The sequence below is a fragment of the Gnatocerus cornutus genome, chromosome 4, assembly GCF_029298725.1.
Source record: "Gnatocerus cornutus isolate USDA-ARS CGAHR chromosome 4, icGnaCorn1.1, whole genome shotgun sequence".
Taxonomy (NCBI): domain Eukaryota; kingdom Metazoa; phylum Arthropoda; class Insecta; order Coleoptera; family Tenebrionidae; genus Gnatocerus; species Gnatocerus cornutus.
In genome coordinates, this window is record NC_142236.1 from 4,484,808 (window position 1) to 4,508,173 (window position 23,366).

The window sequence follows — 23,366 nt, forward strand, 5'->3', positions numbered from 1 at the left end:
TTGATTCCAATTTTATTAGTTATCGAAATTACCAAATTTTAATCCTTCATAATAAAACTCAGTTTGGTGGAGGCGCCGGTCCACTCTAATCCCACACTAATACAAACCCCAAAATGACAATTTTTTTAAATGTTATGACTCGCAGAAAAATTCCAAACTACCTCAATAAAAAAACTCACTTTTACTCACAAATTACTCGTAATAACTTAATTAATTAACAAATTAGCACCCAACCAATCGTAAAAACACGCGTAAAACCCCAATCACAACTTGATAGGCTCGTCTTGCAATTATCGATGTCAAGCAGCGGCCGCTTCGGTAACCCATATCCAGTCGGCGGCTCCGCGTTGGCGGCGACGTCTAAATAAACGGCGGGCGCCGTCTGGATCCTGATGATGATGCCAGTTTCACGTACTAGCCTAGCTATGGGCAGTCGAACCGGGATTTCCGAGCTGTGACAAATGTAAAACTCCAGATTTGTGCAACCGGAATTGTCCAATGAAACGATGCTGGCGGAGTCTCTTAGGTAAAGTTTTGGTATTTTTCAGTTTAGTACAGTTAGTTTTTGTTCGCAGGTTGGCTGCAGCGCAGGAGGCGGCGGCACAGGCGGTGCAGCAGCAGACGGGGGCGGGCGCAGCTGATACCATGGGAGGCGCCAGCGCGGCAGGAGGGCAGGGGCCCAGCTCTTTGTTCCTGTTCTCCGAGGAGAACATTATTCGTAGACACACGCGCTTCATCATCGAGTGGCCATATCCTTTTATTTTGGAAAATTTTGACTTTTTTTTCGAAAATTTCTGTTTTGTTTTCCTTAACCGCAGCTCACTCCGTTTGAATACGCCGTGCTTTTGACAATCATAGCCAACTGTGTGGTGCTGGCACTGGAGGAGCACCTGCCCAATCACGACAAGACTTTGTTAGCACAAAAACTAGTAAGTGGTTTTGAGTGGTTTTGTCCCCAAATTGCGGAATTTCTGTTTTAGGAGGCAACCGAAGTTTACTTTCTAGGAATCTTTTGTGTTGAGGCTTCGTTAAAGATTTTAGCGTTAGGTTTCGTTCTCCATAGAGGCTCGTACCTTAGGAACATCTGGAACATCATGGATTTTTTTGTGGTGCTTACGGGGTAAGTGGTTTAGTCTTCCCTTTTATAACGTAATTTCAGGCAACTCACTGTTATCGATGTGTTTTTATGTACTGTATGTGTAATCTTGTCAGGTCTATGACAGTTTTTGCCGAAGCGAACGTTGACGTTGATCTGCGGATGTTACGGTCATTCCGCGTGTTGCGACCACTCAAGTTGGTGTCCAGGATCCCAAGTAAGGGCCGAAACGTCATTAACCACCACTCTAACTGTCTAGTTCAGGCCCGCTTTAGACCAAACTAGACTAATTAGACGGTTTTAGATTATAGCAATTAGAGATACACCACCAATACACTACCTTATACTTTTACAGTTATTATTACGGTAGGATAGGAGTTTTGGGTACTGTCGATGTCTTCGTTTTTCAGCCATTACTCTACTGATTGCGCCGCGGTGTGCATGTCTGTATAACGTTTGTAGGTAGACAGTGCTCGATGCATATCAGTATCTATTTCAGTTTTATTATTTGTAGATATTTTTATAGCTAGTGGTATCACTGGATGCTTCATTTGAAAGAATGTCTTTAATGCGTCTGAAACGGGCGGGTTTAGGAGATGCACTGAGCGCCGCGTTTCGTGCTTCGTTTATATACCGGTTTTATCCCCACTCCGCGGCGGTGGGGGTAGAACAGCGCGCGGTGCTTTTAACGGGCTCGTTTAGAAGCAAACGTTTGGAAGACAAAAAAGAAATTTTAGGGAAACTGCTGCATCTTCAGACACTATTTTTTTAATTTTTAAATTGTTTAGATGCTGTGGATTTGTGAGATTCTATTAAAATCTTTGGGCTCTAGGAATCTTCAAAGTCCTTAGAAAGACTCTCTTTAAAAAAAATCCGGACTATCAAGATTTGTTCTAGATTTTTCTGTATTTTTCGGTTCTCTTTCAGACTGTCTAAATGTTTCTAATTTTCCAAATTCCATTAAATTTCTACAATTTTTTCGCCAAAGATTCGTTAATTTATCTAGATTTTTAAATTTATAATATTTTTTTTGAATTTCCTAGACTTTTTGGATTTGCCAGCTTTTTCAAATTTTTACGATTCTATGGATTTTGGTCTTAGCTAACTTTTTTAGGCCTATTAAGGTTTTTGTGTTTTTGGTATATTACTTGTCATCAAATCAAAAGTTTTTACATAATTTAGATCTCACAATTTTTTAGATGATCTAAGTGGTTTTAATTTTCCAAATGTCCTCCATTTTATACAAAGGTTTTAGAATTTTAGATATTTTACCTTAGATTTCTTCCATTTTGTTGATTCTCTAAGGTTAGAACTTTCAGATTTTTCACATGTTTCTAATTCATAAAATCGTTAAGATTCTTGAGATTTTTGCTATCTTTCAAATTCTTCAGATTCTTGAAATACTTGATATCTTTAAAATCCCCGAGATCTTTGAGATTTTTGAAATATGTACTTGAATCCTTTGAGATCCTTGAGATTTATGAGATCCTTGAAAATGTTGAAATCCGGTGGATTCTACAAATGCTCGGGACTCTCTGGATTTGTGTGATTTTAGTACTTTTTTTCTCCTTGAAATCTTTTGAAATTTTTACATTTTTTTGACATTTTAGATCTTTTTTTACATATTTTAAGTTCTGAAAAATTTATAGATTGTCTAAATGCTTTTAATTTTCTATTTTTTTTTGTTATACAGATTTTTTTAAATTATTACATTTTTTCTTCAAATTTTCTTTTCTTTTTTTTAACAATCTGTTTTAAACATTTAGGGGCCGGTGTACAGAAGCTATGTTCAATCTTAAATTTTAATTAAATACTTAACATCATGTTAAAGTGACATGTGATCGGTTTTCCGCAAATCTAAGGTCATTAATCGTCAAATTAGTTGCGAAATTAACTTAATTTTAATTAAATTATTGTATAAACCGGCCTTAAGTCTTTTAAATCCTTCAAATTCATAAAATTGTTAAGATTCTTGAAAGTTTTGGATACTTCGAGGTCCTTAAGATCCTCGCAATCCTTGATATCCTTGATGTCTTTGGTATCTTTGAAATCCCTGAAATCCTTGAGATCTATGAGATTCTTGAAACGATGTATTGAGATTCTTGAAATTTATGAGTTTCTTGAGATTTTTGAAATTTTTGAGATTCTTTAAATCTTTGATATTTTTAATATCATTGAGATCCTTGAAATTCATCGGATTTTTCAGATCCTTGAGATTTTTGAAATTCTTGATATTCTTAATATCTTTGCGATTTTTGAAATTCTTGAGATTCAGGAGATTCGATTTTTGAAAATTTTGAGATTCTTGATATCTTTGAGATCATTGAGATCTCTTATATCTTTAAAATTCTTGATATTCTTGAGATCTTTGAAAACCTTGAAATCAGCAAAATCTTTAAATGCCTCAGATTTTCTTTAGTTTTAGTATTTTTTATTCTTGAAATCTTTTAAAATATTTACATGATTTAGATCTTTTAGATATATTTTTTACATATTTTAAGTTCTCAAAAACTTCCAGATGCTTCTAGATTTTGACTTGAGATGTTCTTCATTTTGTTAATTCTTCAAATTTAAAACTTTCAGATCTTTCAAATTTTTCAAATTTATAAAATTCTAGAGACTCTTAAGAGCTTTAAAATCTTTGGGATGCTTGAAATTCTTGAGATCCTTAAGATACCTAAAAATACTTGAAATTTTTATGATCTTTAAGATTCTTGAGATTTTTGAGATCCTTGAGATCCTTGAGAACCTTGAAATGGGTGGATTTTTCAAATGTCTTTGATTCTCGGGAATTTTTGAAATGTTCCTTATTTTGTTGAATCTTTAAATTTAGAACTTTCAAATTATTTAAATCCTTGAGATTGTTGAGAGTCTTATGATTCGTGAGATTTTTGGGATTTATGAAATCTTTCCATATCTTCAGAATTTTCAGGTCTTTAAGATTTTAGAATTCTTTGATGTCCTTGAGATCTTTGAAATATTTGAGATACATGAAGTCTTTTGCGTTCCTTCACAATTTTCAGGTTCTTGAGATTATTAAAATTTATGATGTCTTTGAGATCTTTGAAATCCTTGAGATACTTGAAATTTTTGCGTTTCTTCACAATTCAGGTTCTTGATATTTTTCAAATTTTTGTTGTCTTTAAGATCTTTGTGACATTTGAGATCTTTAAGATTCTTGAGATCCGTGAGATACTTGAAATCCTTGCCTTTGTACACATATTTCTGGTCCTTGAGATTATTGAAGTCTTTGATGTATTTGAGATGTTTGTGATATTTGATATCCTCGAGTTCTTTGACATCCTAGATACTTAAAATTCTTGACATTTTTGAGATAATTTAGATCTTTCAGACCCTTCAGACTTTTGGGTAATTTTTAGGGTTTTCTACAATGTCCATATTCTTTGGGTTTTTCCGATAAACAGACAATATAGAGCGACTACAAGAAGAAAAGAAGCAGTGGTAGTAAAAAATTTCCGCAAAGACCGAAGAAGTGATAACAAATCGTGCATTAATAAATGTCAGCAGGTGTTATGAAAAAACCAACATGAAAATCATGCATTAAGGACAGTGTAGTAATGGAAAAACGCGTAAAATGCGACTAAACGAGCCCGTTAAATTAGTCCCCATATCATTATCTCCCGGCTTTCAAGTCCATCGTCATTGTTTTCGTCCCGTATTCAGCTGTCGTGTTGAAGTTCCGCTTATCACACATATCGATTTATCGGCCGTCTATAATAGCCCCGACCTTGAAGATCTGAAGAGTTCAATTCTTGCAAATGAAGTACACTATCGAAATTTCTACTATGAATGTTACTTAAATGTCTGTCCTACCTTTGGATGTTTAGTTTCGAGCATTGTTTATCGTTTGTAGCGGACTGGATTTTGATTACACACATCAGTACAATTACAAAAGTTCCACAACTACTAAAGCGGCCAGAGACGATGGTCAGTTATTATATATTTTTTTCTTTTGCTGTGTGTTGTTTTTATTTCAGGTCGCATCAGTTTTAGTACGTTTACATTTAGTGTATTCGTATTTAACACATAGTTATATAGCATAGTTGTATTTTGAAGTAGATGAATGGCTAGAGGCTAGTGTTTTGCAGGTGTCTGACGTTGTTCCTTCAGGATTTCGTAACAGTGGATCTGCGCACGTTGCGGGCTATTCGAGTGCTAAGACCTCTCAAGCTAGTCTCTGGCATCCCTAGTAAGTAGATGAAAAGTAGATGTCTTCGAGCTGACTCTTCTCGTCACGATGCTGCGGAAATCTTGCTTTTGTTGCACTCACGGGCGGTTTTGCGCTACGTATACCATGACGTACCGAACTTCATTGCGGGATGGATTTCGCTGTTCCGTTGGTCTTCTCTTTTTGTAAGGCTTCCATTTATCTCTCTTACGCGGAGTTGACCAACGGCATCCACAGACAGAGATCACGTGGTAAAATTAACCAATTAGATTGTTTCGTTGGGATAAACATCACACGTTTGATATCCACCTAGTGTGGTTTTTCGCCACGTTTACCATGACGTGTCTAAAATTATCAAGGGATGGAAAGTAAAATTCCTCGTGTGTGCGGCCAAAGCAAGACGCCTTCACCCTGAAACCGCAGCGAAACTCACCCTTTCGTTGTCGTTTCTTGAGCATCCGGTAGTAGACTGTCGCATTTAGGTCATGCAAAGTAGTCCTACGTATAGTCTAGAGCTTAAACTCTGGTGCTTTTTCTCTCTTCTTCCCTCTTTGTGTTGACACGACGACTTTCTGGTCGAACAAAAGACACTCTCAACACATCCAACCTTAGATTCCAAACAAGACACTGTTAATTTGTGGTAATCCAGGTCTGCAGGTTGTACTCAAGTCCATCATCAAGGCTATGGCACCTTTGCTTCAGATCGGTTTGTTGGTGTTGTTTGCGATCGTCATTTTCGCGATTATTGGACTGGAGTTTTACTCGGGGGCCCTTCACAGGACTTGCTACAGTCTCTACGATATAGGTAAGTCAAATTTTGACTTTTTTTTGGAAATTTTTGGATTTTGATGTTTTTAGATGAGATAGCCAAAGAAGGGGACTTGGAAGTACCGTGCAATACTGATAATGAGACGCAGGCCCGGGCTCAGGGGAGCAATTGGTGTCGAGACGGAAATTCCGTTTGTTTGGAACGGTGGCAAGGCCCCAATAATGGCATTACATCCTTTGATAATATAGGATTTGCTATGCTCACGGTATTCCAATGTATTACCATGGAGGGATGGACGTCGATTTTGTACTGGGTAAGACTTTTTTATTGAGTTGGCAACACTTTTACTCTCGCGTTGGTACACCTGACTAACATCTCAGCTTTACCACTGACAGTAAGTGTCACGTGACACTTCCAAAACGTCAAAACCAGTCAGCAGTGGTACCAACTAACTTTTTTTTTGCAGATGAATGATGCAGTAGGCAGCACGTTTAACTGGATGTATTTCGTTCCACTTATAGTCTTGGGTTCGTTTTTCATGTTGAATCTGGTTCTCGGTGTACTCAGCGGGTAAGTTTTTTTTATTTTTTTTTTAAATTTTAGTACATTTTCAAAATCCAGTGAATTTTCAAACGAGAGATTGCGCGTCGAGCGCAGAGCTCAATTTCACCGAACGAGGTCTAAAAACATGTTTGTTGAAAGTTTCGGTCGATATCTTCAATGGATAACTGATGCAGGTTTAAATTGTTGATGGCTAGTTGCGTTTAGCACAGGGGCGGATTTAGCTCGGTTGGGGAACAAGGCGTATATGTTTTCTATATTCTTTTCATTTTGTTTTGGATTTTTTTTAAGTTTTCTTTTGTATATTGTTTTAACTTTTAGATTCGATGTAAATTTTCCAATTGATAAAGAAAAATGAAAATGAAAAGAGACAGAATAAAGTAAGAAATGTGATAAGATTATAAATAAATGAAACTAAAATACAAATTTGGAGACAGAAAAGACTAGGAAGGAACAATTGATGAATAAAAACACAACGAAAAATATACAGAAAAAAAAACAAAAATTTTAACAGAAAGAGGAGAAATAAAAAAATGAGAAAGAATAAAATTCTAGAAATAGAAGTAGACAGAGGTAAAAAGAACAGAAAATGGAGATGGAGAAAATTAATCAAAGAAGATGAAAATCAACGGATAATATTTGAATGAAAAAGATCGAAAGATAGAAAAAGAAAACAAACTAAAATAACTGGAATAAATAGGAATATTTGAGGGATAAGGAAGAATGAGAATAAGAAAAAACAAAGTAAAAAAGGCAAAAAACACAAAATTAAATTTGGAGTCCAAAAAGGATTACCAAGTACAATATAGATAATTAAAATTGAAGAAGGCAAAGGCAGACTAAAATATAAAGATTCAAGGAGAAAAGGTTATAGAAGAATACAAAGAATAAAATGCTAGAAACAGAAGCAGAAAGAGGTAAAAAGAAGAAAATGTGAAGAAGGCAGAAGGACAGGAAACCAACAGAAAAACATCATAACGGCTACAGAAAAATACATAATTAATGAGAAAAAGGAAAAAGAACGAAACTAGAACATAGAATATAGAAAGAATATAAATGAAAAGAAGACGAATAAGTAGGTAATCAGAAGGTGAAAAATATTGGTAACAAAATTAATCGAACAAGAAGGAGGAAATTAAAATTAAATTTGTATGAAAAATACCGTAAATGAGAGAAGGAAATAAATTAAAATAAGTAGAAGAATTAGAAATATTTGAGGAAGACAAGATAACATAAAAAATGTGATACCATTGGAAAGAAGAGAAATTGAAAATAAAATTTGGAGCTCTAAAAAGACTAAGAAGAAAAGGTGATAGAAGTGTACAGATTGTACGAAAGAACAAAATGAGATCAGAAAAAAAATAACAATTTTGAATGTGGAGCTCTAAAAAGAAAGAAAAATGTAAAAGAAACTGCTATAATATAAATAAAACCAGGGAACAATGAAAATAGAAGTAAAAAGAGTTAAATGGAACAGAATGTGAAGAACGCAGAAGACAGGAGATCAACAGAAAGACACAAAAAAATACTACAGAAGAATAAATTAGAAAAAAAAATGAACGAAGAATATAAATTAAAAGAAAAAGAGTAAGTAGGTAATTAGAGGGTGGAAAATATTAATAAATATATACAAAAAGGGACAAGAAAATTAACCGGAGAAAAAAATAAAAGTAAAATGCTCAGAAACAGAAGTAGAATGAGCTAAAAACAAAAAGTGAAGATAACAGAAGATCAACAGAAAGACACAAAAAAGACCACAGAAAAATACAAAACGAATAAAAAAAAATGAAAGTAGAACATAAAAAATGAAAAATGAATATAAATTAAAAGAAGAAGAATAGCAAATGATTAGAGAGTCGAAAAAATCGTTGAAGATAATGAAGAAATTATGAAAAAGAGGGAAATTAACAGATACAATTTTTATGAAAAAGTGAACGGAATAAATAGGAATATTTGTGGGGTTAGAATGAGAATAAAAAAACACCAAATAAAATAAAGAATGTGATAAGATTAGAAAGAAGAGTAACTAAAAATTACAGTTGGAACCTAAAGTGACTACGAAGTAGGTAACAGTTAAAAAATAAAAATTGACAGACAAAAAGACAAAAATAAACAGAAAAAGAAAAAGCGATCGAATAACACAAAGAAGGTATGTAATAGATAGAATAAAAAATTGCAATAATCACATATAAATAAAATGAGAGAAAAAAAATGAGAAAGACAAAAGAATAAAATTAAAAATAAAACAGTGAACAAAATGGAATACATCATAAAAAATAGAGAAAATGAAAAGAGTTGTAAAGAACAGGAACAAAAGACAAGACAACATTTTAGAATCTGTTCCGTTTTTGTCTTTTCTCTCTCAAAATTGTCAAAATTTTGTTTTTTTTTATTAAATTTAAGCGCCCGATCCCTTTCGCGAAATCCGCCTCTGATTCAGAGTAAAATCGATTTAATGGTATTGACCGCTAGTGGCTATTTTAATCCCAAATAATAACTTATTTAAGCTAGAAATTAATGCTTGCTTTTTGGTGTAGTGAATTTGCCAAAGAACGAGAAAAAGTAGAAAATAGACAAGAATTTTTAAAGTTGCGGAGACAGGCGCAATTAGAAAGAGAACTCAACGGCTATGTACAGTGGATATGTAAAGCAGGTTAGTCGCTCGATTTTTGTTCTTCCCGAAGAAAAACTAACAAATTTTACTTTTCCAGAGGAAGTTATTCTAGCTGAAGAAAGAACGACGGAAGAAGAAAAGTTGCACATTATGGAGGCGCGGCGACGCGCCGCCAAGAAAAAGAAATTGAAGAAGATGGGGAAAAGCAAAAGTACCGACACGGAAGAAGAGGAACAGGAAGAAGAAGTGGGCGATGATGGTAAGAAACATTTAATTATTTATTATAATAGCTCAAATATAGTCACTCTATTTTTATACAGTTCAGATATAGAAAAATTCGATACTGGTAGGGGAGACTATTAGATCTTTTATTAGAGAATTACGTGCATGATTTTGAGGACGAGTTTTACCATTTGTTCATCCATTTTCATCAAATTTTTCTATTTACTTGTAACTGATATTCTGTTTTAATCCACAGTATTTCTTACAGAGTCTAAGAAAAACAGCAAAGGTATGCCAAACTGATGGAAAATATTCTGTAAAATACGATCGTTAGAATTGATTTGTTTAGCTGATACTAAATTCTCTGTAGTGCTTATACTGCGGGTTCTTTCTGATTTTCTGAAGGGTAAACATAAAAAAAATTGGAGCTTATCTACAAGATTAGTTGTATTTTCTTCGTAGTGTTTCTTTTGTTCTATTTGTGTCTTTTTGTTTTTTTTTTGCTTAATCATCGTTAGTTTTTTTATTATTATTAATTAATATGAGCTATTAAGTGGACCGTGGAACTAAAGTCAAAATGATTAAAATTGTATTCCTTTCTGATCGGCTCTTCTTCGAATTTCTCATTTCTGATTGTTCAATTTCTATTTCGATCAGTTTCTTCTTTGTTGCATACTTTTTTTCGTATGTAAGTATTATCGCTTTCTGATCAGAAGTAGGTTTACAACGTGTGAGTTTTCTTCTTCTGCTCACATGTGATCATGTTTCAGGTTGTGCTCGTTACATTCTGATTCTGATTTTCAACAAATCTATCGCCTTTACAACGAATTTTCTGATTTTTGATAATTCAATTTCTATTCTGATTACTATATCCATTGCTTTTTCGTTGTTGCAAACGTATTTTCAAATGTATGATTACTTTATGATCAGGTTGGTTAAAAAAGTCAATTCAATTTTGATCATTGTTCAGGTAGTGCTCGTTCTGATTTCTGATTCTGTTTTTTGATAATTTTTTTACTAGTGTTGTCTACTTTTTGATGAATAACTTTTTCGTCTATCTTATTCTTTTCTATCTAAGCATTTTGATCGCTATAACTGTTTTGATCAGAAGTTGGTTTCCAAATTGTGAAATTTTTCATGTTTCGGGTTGTTTGCGTTACATTTAAATTCTGATTTTGCAACAAATTTATCTATTTTCAATCAAATTTTCTGATTTCTGATAATTCTGTTTTTATTTTGATTACTATCTTCTTTGTTTCTTTGTTCTAGCTAACTTATTTTTGAATGCATGATCGTTTTCTGATCAGAAGTTGATTGACAAAGTGTGACTTTTTTTCTGATCTGATGCTAAAAATGCTAAAAAATTAAATAAGAAGAAGAAAAAAATGAAAATACGAAGACACAAGGTAATTTAAAACAATTTTCTAAGATTTGAAATAGGGAAACTTGAAATAAAAAATTAAAGCCTGTGCGAAGTAAAAATCTAAGAATAGATAGACAAAAAGGAATAAAGAAACTGCGAAAATAAAAAACTGAAAATGAAAAATACGAAATAATAACATTTTTACATGAAATGGAAGTTACAAGAAGAACAAAGAACATAAAAATAAAAAGACAAGATTGCAGACGAACACAAAAAGAATAAACCAAAAAAAAGAACAAATGGCGAATATTAACAACGAAGAAAGAAAATAAATTAAAAGAAAAAGAATAAGTAGATAAGCAATGGTCAAGAAAGTATACAAATAGAGACATGCAATTTAAATAAAAAAGAAGAGTAAAAGAAACTGACAAAGTTTATATAAAAAAGTTATAAAAACGAAAGATGGAAGAAAAAAATTAATCTGAACTGGTGTAATAGTGAGAAAATCGTTGTAAGATAAAAAATAAGCAGGAAGACAACAAAAAATTGCAACAGCACACAGAGAGAATAAAACTGAAAAAAACAAAAATAAAAATGAACAATGACAAAAATATAGAAATAAAAAGATGGAGAATAAGAAGATAAATTAAAGTGAGTGAAAAAAGTTGGACAAAGAAGAAAGGAAAAAGCAATAGATTAAGTTTATTTGAAAAAATATATAAAATATAGAAAATATAGAAAAGAAAAACAGGAAACTGACGACAAACGCTGAAATTTGGAAAATAAATAGAATTGAATAAAATAAGAAAATAGGAGAAAGTCGAAAATGCAAAAATGAAAGAAGATTGCGTATAAGAAAAAGAAAATTGTAAAAAATGAAAAGAATAAAGGAACAGGAAAATAAAAGATAAAACAACAAAAATCAAAACAAGTGATAAATAGAAAAACCTAAATCCAAAAGGTTGAAACAAAGAATTAACGAAAAAAAAACAAAGAACGCGCAAAACAGGAGTATAAAAAAAATAGAAAAAAAAAATAAAATACAAAGAAAGACAAAATAAAAACGAGAAAAGTTAGAAAAAAAGGAGGAAGAGAGAAAGAAGGTAATTGTAAAATCACAAAATAGAAAGGGCAACAAAGAGCGGGAAGATGACTGATAAAAGTACTAAAAAGAAAAGAAAAGAAAAGAAAATGAAATGGCTACAACATACAACAATGGGTAAAAACATCAAAAACAAAAATGGTCTAAAAATAGAAGAATACAAAAAGAAAAAAAATAGAAAACAAGTAAAAAAGAATTTTTTCGTAATGTGCTGAGTCATCGTCATGCAAAAATGCAGCGCTATAAAATCGTTGTTTTTGTTCAAATTTAGACATAGAGGCTGATCTTAAGTTGGCGACGCAAATTGCCGCAAGCCAACTTGAAATCAGCGCATTAGACTAAGAAAAATCTGTGAAATGTTTACCCTTCGTTAAAACTATTTCAGACCTGTGTTGCTTCTTCTTTACTCTAATCATTTGATTTCATTTCAATCATTTCATAATTATTCGTACTTTATCGTTCTAGGGTTACATGATCGATGCGTTACTTCTGCAATTTTGCCCGAGTAATTTTCTAATATTACAATCCCCAATTGTACGCCATTTTAGAAAATTGCTTTTTTCCAACAAGGAAAGCTTCACAGGTCAGCTTTTGGCTGAAGCTCCATTGTGCCAGAATTAGAAGACTTCAAACCTCGTTTGTAGTAAAGTTAGTTAGAATCGTGCTAAAAGCAGTAGCTAGAGTAGGAGTTTTGTCATGTGGTAGCATCCCAACAAAGGCTAATTTCACGACAATTTCCGCGAAATTTTCACATGTTGAAGTTAGTATTTTTAACAGGATTCGGTCGGACTTCGTATATGAAAACCCGCGCCCAAGGTCCAGGAGGTTGCGCCAGCTTCTGGAGAGCCGAGAAGCGTTTTCGTTTCGCCATCCGCCACATGGTCAAGACCCAATGGTTCTACTGGTCGGTCATCGTGTTGGTTTTTTTTAACACTCTTTGCGTCGCCGTCGAGTACCACGGACAACCACCGTGGCTGACGGACTTTTTATGTGAGTCTAAGAGGTGTTGGAGCCGAAGAACTTACCATTTTTTGCAGATATTGCCGAATATGTATTTTTGGGCCTTTTCATGTCTGAGATGTTCATCAAGATGTACGCATTGGGTCCCAGGATCTACTTCGAGTCGGCTTTTAACCGTTTCGACTGCGTGGTCATTACAGGCTCCATCTTTGAGGTCATCTGGTCGGAAGTTAAAGGAGGCTCCTTTGGGTTGTCCGTGCTTCGGGCCCTGAGACTCTTGCGTATTTTCAAAGTAACCAAATACTGGTCCTCACTAAGAAACCTCGTTATTTCTCTGCTCAATTCAATGAGGTCCATCATTTCCTTACTATTCCTCCTCTTCTTGTTCATTCTTATTTTCGCGCTGCTCGGCATGCAGCTCTTCGGTGGACAGTTCAACTTCGAGAATGAAACACCGCCGACTAATTTCAACACGTTTCCGATCGCACTCTTAACAGTATTTCAAGTACGTTCTTTTAGGTTCTTCTTCGGGAATTTAACATTTTTTCTTGTAGATATTAACCGGTGAAGACTGGAATGAAGTGATGTATTATGGAATTGTAGCCACTGGAGGTCATGATGATGGAGGGATGGTATACTCTTTGTATTTTATTATACTTATGCTCTTCGGAAATTACACTTTGCTCAACGTGTTCTTGGCTATCGCCGTAGATAACTTAGCTAATGCCCAAGAACTGACAGCTGCTGAGGAGGAACAAGCGGAGGAAAATAAGGAGAAACAAGCGCTGGAGTTGGAAAAGGAAATGGAGGCGCTGCAGATGGAAGGTTAGTGGTTTGTTTAAGTAACTGCTCAGGAGTGCCAACTTATAAAAAAAATATGAATATTTCTAACTCTTTTTATGTTCGTTTTTAGTAATTTTTTTTAATTCTATTTTTTGCTCTAAGGTTTTGTAATTTAGTAGACTTAATGGGCGTACTAGCCGTAAAAATGTCTCAAAGTTTAGCGTTAAAAATAATGAAGTTTAGCAATTTACTAAAACCAGTTTGAAATTTTTGGATTCCTCAAAAAATAAAAAATTTCAAAACTTTGTTCTAAAATTTTGTAATTTGGCGTACTTAATAATCGTTCTGAAAGTAATCATCGGTTCAAAAATTAACTATCATAGTGTCAAAATTAACAAATATAAAGTTACAAATTTTGGTTTCCCTGCAAACAAAAAAATTCCAAAAAGTCTATTTTTTGTTCTGAAATTTTGTAATTTGACATACTTAATAGGTGTTTTGAAAATAAACATATCTTAAAGATTCGCTATTGTGGCGCCAAAATTAACGAATTTATGCTACTTAATAAAAAAAGTTGGAAATTTTTGGTTTCTCTTTAAATAAAAAAATTCAAAAAATGTATTTTTTGTTTCAAAATATTGTAACTCGCTAGACTTAATAAATGTATTGTCTGTAAAAATTTCTCAAAGTCTCATTGATTTAGTGCTAAAAATAACAAAGTTAAGCGATTTACTAAAATCAGTTGGAACTTTTTGGTTTCTTCAAAAAAAATTCAAAAAAATCTATTCTTTCTTAAAAAAAAATGTATTATGGCGTACTTAACAACCATACTGAAAGTAATCATAGCACAAAAATCTACTATCATAGTGTCAAATTAACAAAAATATGAGACCTAACAAGAAAAAGTTGCAAATTTTTGGCTCCCAGGAAAATAAAAAATTCGGAAAAGTTTATTTTGTAACTTGGTAGACTTAATGTGCGTACTAGCTGTAATTACAATTCCAAGTCTCATTAAGTAATAACAAAGTTGTGCAATTTAATAAAAGTAGTAGGAAATTTTAGGTTTCCTCAATAAAAAAATCCAAAAATTTTACTGTTTGTTCTAAAATTTTGTATTTGACATACTTAATGACGTTTTAAAAGTAATAGCTTAAAGATCCATGCACTACCATAGCGTCTAAATTAACCAATTTATTCGACTTAATACGAGAAGATAGGAAATTTTTGATTTCTCCGTAAATGAAAGATCCAAAAAGTCAATTTCGTTTTTAAAAATTTAGTAACTTGGTGCATTTAATAAACAGACTGGCTGTAATAAACACTCCCAGTCTCATTGATTTAGTGTGAAAAATAATAAAGTTATGCGATTTAATAAAATCAGTTGGAAGTTTTTGGATCTCCCAAAAAATAAAAATTTACAAAAATTCTATGCCTTGTTCCAAAATTTTGTAATTTGACCTACTTAATAAGTATACTAAAAGTAATTCTGTCTCAAAGACCAACTACAATAGTGTCAAAAGTGACATACTTATGCGAGTAGATAATAAAAAGTTGAAACTTTTGATTGCTCCAAAAATAAAAAATTCGAAAACGTTTATTCCGTTTTCAAAAATTTTGAAACTTGCTAGAATTCATGGGCGTACTGGCTGTAATAACGCCTCCAAATGTCATTAATTAAGTGTTAAAAATAAAAAAGTTACGCGAGTTAATAAAACCAGCTGGACATTTTTGATTTCATCAAAAATAAAAATTTCCAAAAAATTTACTTCTTGATCTAAAATTTTTTAATTTGACCTACTTAATACTAGTACTAAAAGTATCGTAAGTCAAAATTCTACTATAATAGTGTCAAAAATTGACATATTTATGCGAGTTCATAAAAAAGTTGAAAATTTTTGGTCCCTCAAAAAATTAAAAATTTTAAAAAGTCTTTTTTTTTTTGAAAATTTTGTAACTTCGTGGATTTAATGTACGTTTTGGCTACAGCCAAAGTAAACACCCAAAGTCTCATTGGTTTCGAATTAAAATTGACAAAGTTATGCAATTTAATAAAACCAGTTGGAAATTTGACTTTCAAAAAAGAAAAATTTTCAAAAATTTTACTTCTTGTTCCAAAATTTTGTAATTTGACCTACTTAATAAGTATACTAAAAGTAATCAATTAATCATAATTGAAAGAGCCACTATAATAGTGCCAAAATTGAAAATTGTTGGTTTTTCAAAGACAAAAAATTCCAAAAAGTCTATTCCGTGTTTGAAAATTTTGTAAATTGGAGGATTTATTGAACGTATTGGCTGTAATAAACAATCAAAATTTCATTGGTTTAACGTTAAAACTAACAAAGTTATGCGATTTAATTAAACCAGTTGGAAATTTTTGACTTTCTTCTAAAAACAAGAATTTCCAAAAATTTCATTTCTTGTTCCAAACTTTTGTAATTTGACAAACTTAATAGGCGTACTGAAAGTAATTGTACCTGTAAGATCCACTATTATAGAGTGGATCACTATTAACAAATTTATGCGAGTTATTAAAAAGTTGAAAATTTTTGCTGTACCTGTAAATAAAAAATTCCAAAAAGTCTATTTTGTGTTAAAAAATTTGGTTACTTGGTAGACCTATTGGACCTACTGGTTGTAATAACGGCCAAAATATTTATTGATTTAGCGTTAAAAATTAAAAAGTTACACAACTTTATAAAAAGAGTTTTCCCAAAAATTAAAAAAATTAAAAATTAAATCCAAAATTTTGTAATTTGATATAAATATTTACTTAATTAGGCGTTTGGAAAATACTCAGCTTCAGGCTCAATTTTTATAGCGTTGAAATTAACAAATGTATACGATTTAATAAAAAAATGTAAATTTTTGGTTTTCTCGTTTTTAGAGAAACTTTTTAAAAATTTTTATAGATTCTTTAAAAACTAAGTTATAAAATCTTCGGACATACTAAAAGCTTCAAAACTGAGAAACAATTTATAGATCGAGAAGTTTTTTAAATAAAAAAAAGTGACGAGAAAGTTGTCAGGTTGTGCATTCCAAGCAGAAAAAATTCCTAAAAAAATTTCCCAAATCTTAGCACAGTTAGTATGTAATCCTCTTCAGCAGGTTCAAATCCAAGAGTAGAAGTGTGTCCGCCCAGTCCCGTCAAAAGCCGAAAAAAGAAAGAAGAGAAACCTCCCGATGAAGAGGAAGAAATCACCGGTCCCAAGCCTATGCTGCCATATTCTAGCATGTTTATATTATCTCCCACTAATCCGTAAGTCCTCCTCATCTCCAACTTCTTAATCTCACCTCCTTCTTTCCAGAGTAAGAAGATTTGCGCACGGAGTCGTAAATTTAAAATATTTTGATGTTTTTATAATGGTTGTAATCTGCCTCAGTTCGATGGCGTTAGCCGCCGAAGATCCAGTAAACGAAGACTCCAGCTGGAACTTAATCTTAGATAGATTAGATTACGCCTTCACTGGCGTCTTCGCCATCGAAATGCTACTTAAAATAGTCGACCTGGGGATCATTCTACATCCAGGGTCGTACTTAAGGGAGTTCTGGAACATCATGGATGCAGCTGTCGTGATCTGCGCCTTGGTGTCCATGGGCTTTGACTTCGCGTAAGTACAATCCTGCCTCCTCCACCACTTAACTCCAAGACGATTTTCTTCTTGCAGGCAGAACAAAGCGGGAGCTAATTTATCGACCATCAAGTCGTTGCGAGTTCTTCGAGTGTTAAGACCATTAAAAACAATTAAACGAGTGCCCAAATTAAAAGCAGTGTTCGACTGTTTAGTGAACTCGTTAAAAAATGTGATAAACATTCTTATAGTGTATATATTATTCCAGTTTATATTTGCTGTGATCGCCGTTCAGTTATTCAACGGAAAATTTCGGCATTGTACTGATGCGAGTAAATTTACAGAAGCCACGTGCCAGTACGTACCATGACTTCCAGACCCGGCTTTTGAAATTTTTACTCCCGATTTTTTTCCAGGGGTCAGTATTTTATTTTCGATGAAGACAGCGATGTGCCTCGAGTAGAAAAACGCGAATGGAAACTCCAAAGTTTCCATTATGATGATGTTATGATGGCTATGTTAACATTGTTTGCTGTACAAACTGGTGAAGGGTGGCCACAGTAAGTTTCTTTGTTTTTGGAATTTAGGGGTGTTTTAATGGTTTGGTTTTAAGGGTCCTTCAACATTCGATGTCTGCCACTTATGAAGATCAAGGCCCTATACAAAATTTTCGAATAGAAATGTCCATTTTCTACATTGTATATTTTGTAGTGTTTCCATTCTTCTTTGTAAATATATTCGTAGCCTTGATCATCATCACGTTTCAAGAACAGGGTGAAGCGGAGCTGCAAAGTGGTGAAATTGACAAAAATCAAGTAAGGAGTGATGCGGTTTTAGCAGTGCTCAGAAAAGCGAATTGCGGATTTAAATTTTAGTTTCTCAAATCTTAACAAATTCTCGGAGTTTTTTATTTCCTCGAAGTTTCAAATTAAAGACAATTTTGACTTTGAAGTTTTCGATTTTAACAGTATTTTTTTATTTTTTAGATTTCGACGTTTTAGAGTTGTGAGATTTAAAATCTTCAGGACCAATTTTTTGTTTAATTGAACATTCATTTATTTAGAGCGTTTTCAGTTATATTTAAATTCTTTCTTTTTTATGAATTGTAGTCTCAGAATGGAAAAATCTCAAAATTTAAGAATATAATTTTAGAACGTATCAGAGCCTAACAATTTTTTGAGAATTCTAGAAAGTTTTTAGAAATCCTTTATATTTTATACAGATTGTTTTTAAGAGATTTTTTGAAGATTCTTTAAAGATCTTTAATGGATGGTTTAGAAGATGATTCTTTGAAGATTGTTTTAGCGATTTTTTGGGCATGTTATAGCGATTTTTTGAAAATGTTTAGAGATTTTTGACAGAATTAAGGAGATTGTTTTTTAGATTATTTAAAGATTCCTTATGGTCGTTTTAAAAAAAGGTTGTACATGAAGAGTTTTTAGCGTTTTCTTGATGAATCTTTGAAGATTCTTTGAGGATTCTTTGGAAATTATTTAAAGATCTTTCATGGACAGTTTAGAAAACGATTTTTAGAGATTTTGTATACACTTCCAGCGATTCTATGGAGATTTTTTAGAGATTTTTTAAACATTCTTTAGATATTCTTCAAAGATTGATTTTTAGATGGAATTTTTTAAGACTTCTTAGGGACGCTTTAGGGAGTTTTTTCATAGAGAATTCCTGGCGGTTTCTTGGCAAATTTTAGAAGATTTTTTGACAATTTCTTGGAAATTCTGTAATGATCCTTTAAGGATGGTTTAGAAAAAGATTTTTAAAATATTTTTCATAGATTTTTTGGCAATGCTAAGGATTTTTTTTAGTGATTTTTGAAAGATTCCGAAGATATTATTTTATGATTGATTTTTAGATCATTTAAAGACGACTCTTTGGAGATTTTCCAATTTTTTTTAAAGATTCTTTATGGACGCTTTAGAGAAAGATTCTGATCAAGATTCCATATGAGATTTTTTAGCAGTTTCACGGCGAATTTTTTGGTATTCCTTTGACGACTCTTCAAATTTTTTTTAAAGGTCTTTTATAGACGTTTTACAGAAAGACTTTTTAACGATTTCTCGGTGAATTTTAGGAGCTTCTTTCATAATTTTTTGAAACTTCTTTAAAGATCTATGATTAAAAAAAATCCGATGCCTAAGAGAGTATTGGAAGATTTTTAGTTATCATCGGAAATTTTTGATATTTTTTTTGGGAATTTTGAGAGATTTTTTACAGAGCGTTTCTTAAGCAGATTTGCTAGATTTTTTAGAGATACATTAGATATTCTTCAAAGATTGTATTAGACATTATTTTAGGACCATGTGTTTGGAAATTCTTTAAAAGTTCTTTTTGGGCGCTTTAAAAAAAGATTTTCAGATAGATTCTACATGAAAATTACTTAACGGTTTCTCAGCAAATTTTTGAACAATCTTTCACGATTCATTAGAAATTTTTTAAAGATGCTTAATGGATGCTTCAGCGAAAAATTCTTCCAAGTTTCCTTAGCATTTTATCGGAAATTTTGGCAATGTTTTGGATATTTTAAGAGATTTTTTAAAACTATTTTAGAGAGCTTTTACAAAACAATTTGGACTTTCTGGAAATTTTTTGAAGAATCATTATAGACGCTCTACAGTAATATTGTATATAGAAATTTCTTAGCAGTTTGTCGGGGAATTTATAAAAAAATACTTTGACGATTCCTTAAAAATGCTTTTAAAATTCCTTATTGATGGTTAGGTAAGAGAAAAATTCTTGGAAGATTCTTTATCGATTTTTTGGAAATTTTTAGCGATTTTTTAGGAATTTTTAGAAATTTTTAAAGATTCTAAACAGAACGATTTTGAAGCAGACTTGTCTGAATTATCTAGGGATTCTTTAGATATTCTTTAAAGATTTATTTCTAGATTATTTATTGAGTTTTCAGAGATTCCTAGAAGATATATTGAACATTCTTTATGGACGCTTCAAAAATAGAATTTCCGAAAAATGCCACCCTAGCGGTTTCTCCTCAAATTTTTGGAATTTTTTGACGATTCTCTATAGATCTGTTTTACGGATGCTTTAAGGAAAGATTTTTTAAAGATTCCTTAGTTATTTTTCGAAGATTTTTAGCGATTCTTTGAGATTTTTTAATTTTTTTTAATGATTTTTTTTTTAAAACGATTCTTTAGCAGATTTGTTCGATTTAAAAAAAAAATTTAGATATTTTTAATTTGAAAATTCTTTAGATCTTTTATGAAAAATTGTTTTAAGATTTTTTGGAAAATTTTATCAATTTGTGGTGGTTTTTTTGAACGTTTTAAATGTTTTTTAAACGTTTGTTAAGATTTAGAACTTAAAATGACTAAAAAGCAGAAATTTCGAAAATCTTGAAGTGAAAATTGTGAAACTACCGCGTAATTTTTGCGCCAAAATTTGCGCTTCTGGTCACTGTACCCCCGAGCCTCTTCTAATCCTCTTCTTCCAGAAATCTTGCATAGATTTCACGATACAAGCTCGCCCATTGGAGCGCTACATGCCAAACAAGAGGAACAGCTTCAAATACAAGATCTGGAGGGTCGTGGTATCCACTCCTTTCGAGTATTTTATAATGATGTTGATTGTTTTTAACACATTATTATTGATGATGAAGGTACGTACATTTTTGTTTTGTAAAAAAAAAGAATCAAAAACTACACAATGGAAATGAAATTTTCGGCGCGATGACTTGAAAATTATGGAACTGAATGACCATAATTTTCCAGTGCTGCCATTTCAAACAAAAGTCGGCAGTGTAGGTTTAGAAAAAGAACCAACAACACACGAATCTCGCAATTTGCACACATTCAATGCATATGGATGGGCAAAAGCATTTTGTTTCGTAAGAACTCCGCAAAAGTCGAAATTAGAACAAAATTAGAACAAAAACTAGTGATAGTTTGGTGTCTCTTCCGAACATTGGCTAGCGTAAAAATCTCTTTTAGTGTCGTGCTAACGTAGCATGTTCTGTGTTACTTTTGCTTCAAGTGGGAAAAGAGGAGTTTTTACAAACTTGCTTAAAGTTGGTAATACTGCTAGTAACTTTCTGCAAGTTGTGTTCGTCATAATCATCTGAAGTTCTTCAAAAAACATTGCATAACACTTGAGCATGATTTGTGTGTAAATGTTGAAACCTGAGTTACAAAGATTCGGATGGCACTATTGTGAATGTATTTGGAATCTCGGCTGTATTCATCCTAGAATTATAACGAATTCAAAGATTGTCTTGCATTGCTCTGGCTGCAGTGCACAACACGATTCCTTGTAGTTCTTTCTAGAGTAACATCCACAATTTTACCTTTTCCCGTCACTCGATGTGTTGTTTAGTTGTTCTAAACCAAAAGTCAAAAAGTGAACTTTTGACGATCCATTTTCCATATTCAGTGTTTTTGTATATATTTGATGTTGTTTGATGTTTCACATGTACAGGAAATTTTATCGTGTTCGAAACCAGCAAGTCAAGCAATTGGGACGAAATTACTAAATTGTGGTCAGGTGATGGCTTGAGTGTATAAAGTTTTGAGTTTTCGTCGAAGAATATTACAATAAAAATAAACTAAAACGTAATCGTGTTTAAGAAAAATGTTAATTTTATGGTAACTAAAAGCGTAAAGTTATTGACCGAATTTATTTTTTCAGTGGCTTGAATGTGAGCATTGCGATGCTAAACATTTGGGCAAATTTTCTTATTAAAATATCAAAATAAATTTAGAAGAGACAAATACAAGATTAAACTACAAGTTTTTTTAAATGATTTCTTATTTTTTGGGTTATTTTATTTACATTCTCTAGATTTTTGAGGAAGCTCAGAATTACTGGTATATTGACAACCTACAAATAACAAAATCTAAAATTCTTAATTTTTGTTCAAAAATTTAGAAATTTAGTTTGCTTAATAAATACTTCAAAAGTAACAAATTTACCAAATTTGGTTGCTTCAGTGTTAAAAACGACGGATATACAATGTTAATTGAAAATTTTGAGTTGTGTTTGTTCTGGAAAGTAATAACAGGTCTAAAATTGTTATTTTTGGTCCAAAAATTTTGAAATTTAGCTTACTATTTAAACACTTGCAAAGTAATAAATTTACCAAATTTGATTGATTTACTGTTACGAATAAACTTACAAAGATTTATAAAAAAAATTAAGTTTTGGACTCGTCAAGCAAATGAAAAAATTCTAAAATTATTAATTTTTGTTTTAAAATTTTGAAATTTAGTACATTTAATGAACAGTTTTAAGGAATTAAATCTACAAAATTTAGTTATTTTAATGTTAAAACTGACTGCCTGACTAACTTACAAGGTTTAACAGAAAATTTTGAGTTTACAGCTTGTCTTGTCAATTAATAAAAATTCTAAATTTATTAATTTATGTTCTAAAATTTTGAAATTAAGCATAGTTAGTTAATAAACGAATCTAAAGTGAAAAATTGATCAAATTTGGTTTAATTACTGTTAAAACTAACAGCCTTCTAAAGAATAATAGAAATCTTTAAGTTTTAATTAAACTCGTCTTGCAAATAAACAAAATTTAAAATTATTTATTTTTGTTCTAAAGTTTTGAATTTTAGTACGTTTAATGAACAATTTTAAGGTAATGCATCTACAAAATTTGATTGCTTTAATGTTAAAACTGACAAACTAACAAAGGTTAACAAAAAATTTTAAGTTTAGAGCTCTCGTGTCAATTATTAAGAATTCTAAAATTATTAATTTTTGTTGTAAAATTTTGAAATTTTGCATAATTGATAAACGCTTCTTAAGTAAAAAAATCATCAAATTTGGGTGATTCACTGGTAAAACTAACGGGCTTCCTACGAATAATAGACAACTTTAAGTTTTAAACTCGTCTTGCAAATAAAAAAAAAATAAAATTATTAATTTTTGTTCTGAAATTTTTAAATTTAGTACATTTATTGAGCAATTTTAAGTTAATAAATCTACAAAATTTGGTTGCTGTAATGTTAAAACTGGCAGACTTACAAGATTCAACAGAAAATTTTGAGATTAGAGCTTGTTTTGTCAATTCAAAAAAATTCTAAAATTGTAAATTTTTGTTCTAAAATTTAAACCCTTAGTATAATTAATAAACATTTCTAAAATAAAAATTTATCAAATT

General features: G+C 31.7%; 1 protein-coding gene across 18 annotated transcripts in view; it reads left to right on the forward strand.

Moving 5' to 3' along the window:
* The first annotated feature begins 509 nt into the window (after nucleotides 1-509).
* Nucleotides 510-23,366, forward strand: part of cac (calcium voltage-gated channel subunit cacophony) — a 47,032-nt gene continuing 24,175 nt past the window's right edge. For 14 of the 18 annotated variants that reach the window (XR_015770047.1, XM_088034701.1, XM_088034697.1 and 11 more), the window contains exons 1-17: nucleotides 1,000-1,120; nucleotides 5,206-5,306; nucleotides 5,935-6,090; nucleotides 6,144-6,367; nucleotides 6,521-6,624; nucleotides 9,153-9,268; nucleotides 9,327-9,488; nucleotides 9,708-9,740; nucleotides 12,694-12,906; nucleotides 12,954-13,381; nucleotides 13,431-13,701; nucleotides 16,765-16,918; nucleotides 16,968-17,270; nucleotides 17,328-17,588; nucleotides 17,648-17,791; nucleotides 17,845-18,046; nucleotides 20,695-20,859. Coding sequence is in view for 17 of the 18 variants with exons in the window: in XM_088034701.1 (XP_087890827.1) it covers nucleotides 1,095-1,120; nucleotides 5,206-5,306; nucleotides 5,935-6,090; nucleotides 6,144-6,367; nucleotides 6,521-6,624; nucleotides 9,153-9,268; nucleotides 9,327-9,488; nucleotides 9,708-9,740; nucleotides 12,694-12,906; nucleotides 12,954-13,381; nucleotides 13,431-13,701; nucleotides 16,765-16,918; nucleotides 16,968-17,270; nucleotides 17,328-17,588; nucleotides 17,648-17,791; nucleotides 17,845-18,046; nucleotides 20,695-20,859 (3,063 nt within the window). In the remaining variant the exon portion in view is untranslated. Of the gene's footprint in view, nucleotides 527-575; nucleotides 750-823; nucleotides 930-980; nucleotides 1,121-1,212; nucleotides 1,314-5,205; nucleotides 5,307-5,934; nucleotides 6,091-6,143; nucleotides 6,368-6,520; nucleotides 6,625-9,152; nucleotides 9,269-9,326; nucleotides 9,489-9,707; nucleotides 9,741-12,693; nucleotides 12,907-12,953; nucleotides 13,382-13,430; nucleotides 13,702-16,764; nucleotides 16,919-16,967; nucleotides 17,271-17,327; nucleotides 17,589-17,647; nucleotides 17,792-17,844; nucleotides 18,047-20,694; nucleotides 20,860-23,366 lie in introns of those variants that run through there. The other 4 variants (XM_088034710.1, XM_088034695.1, XM_088034696.1 and 1 more) reach the window with 4 other exon arrangements.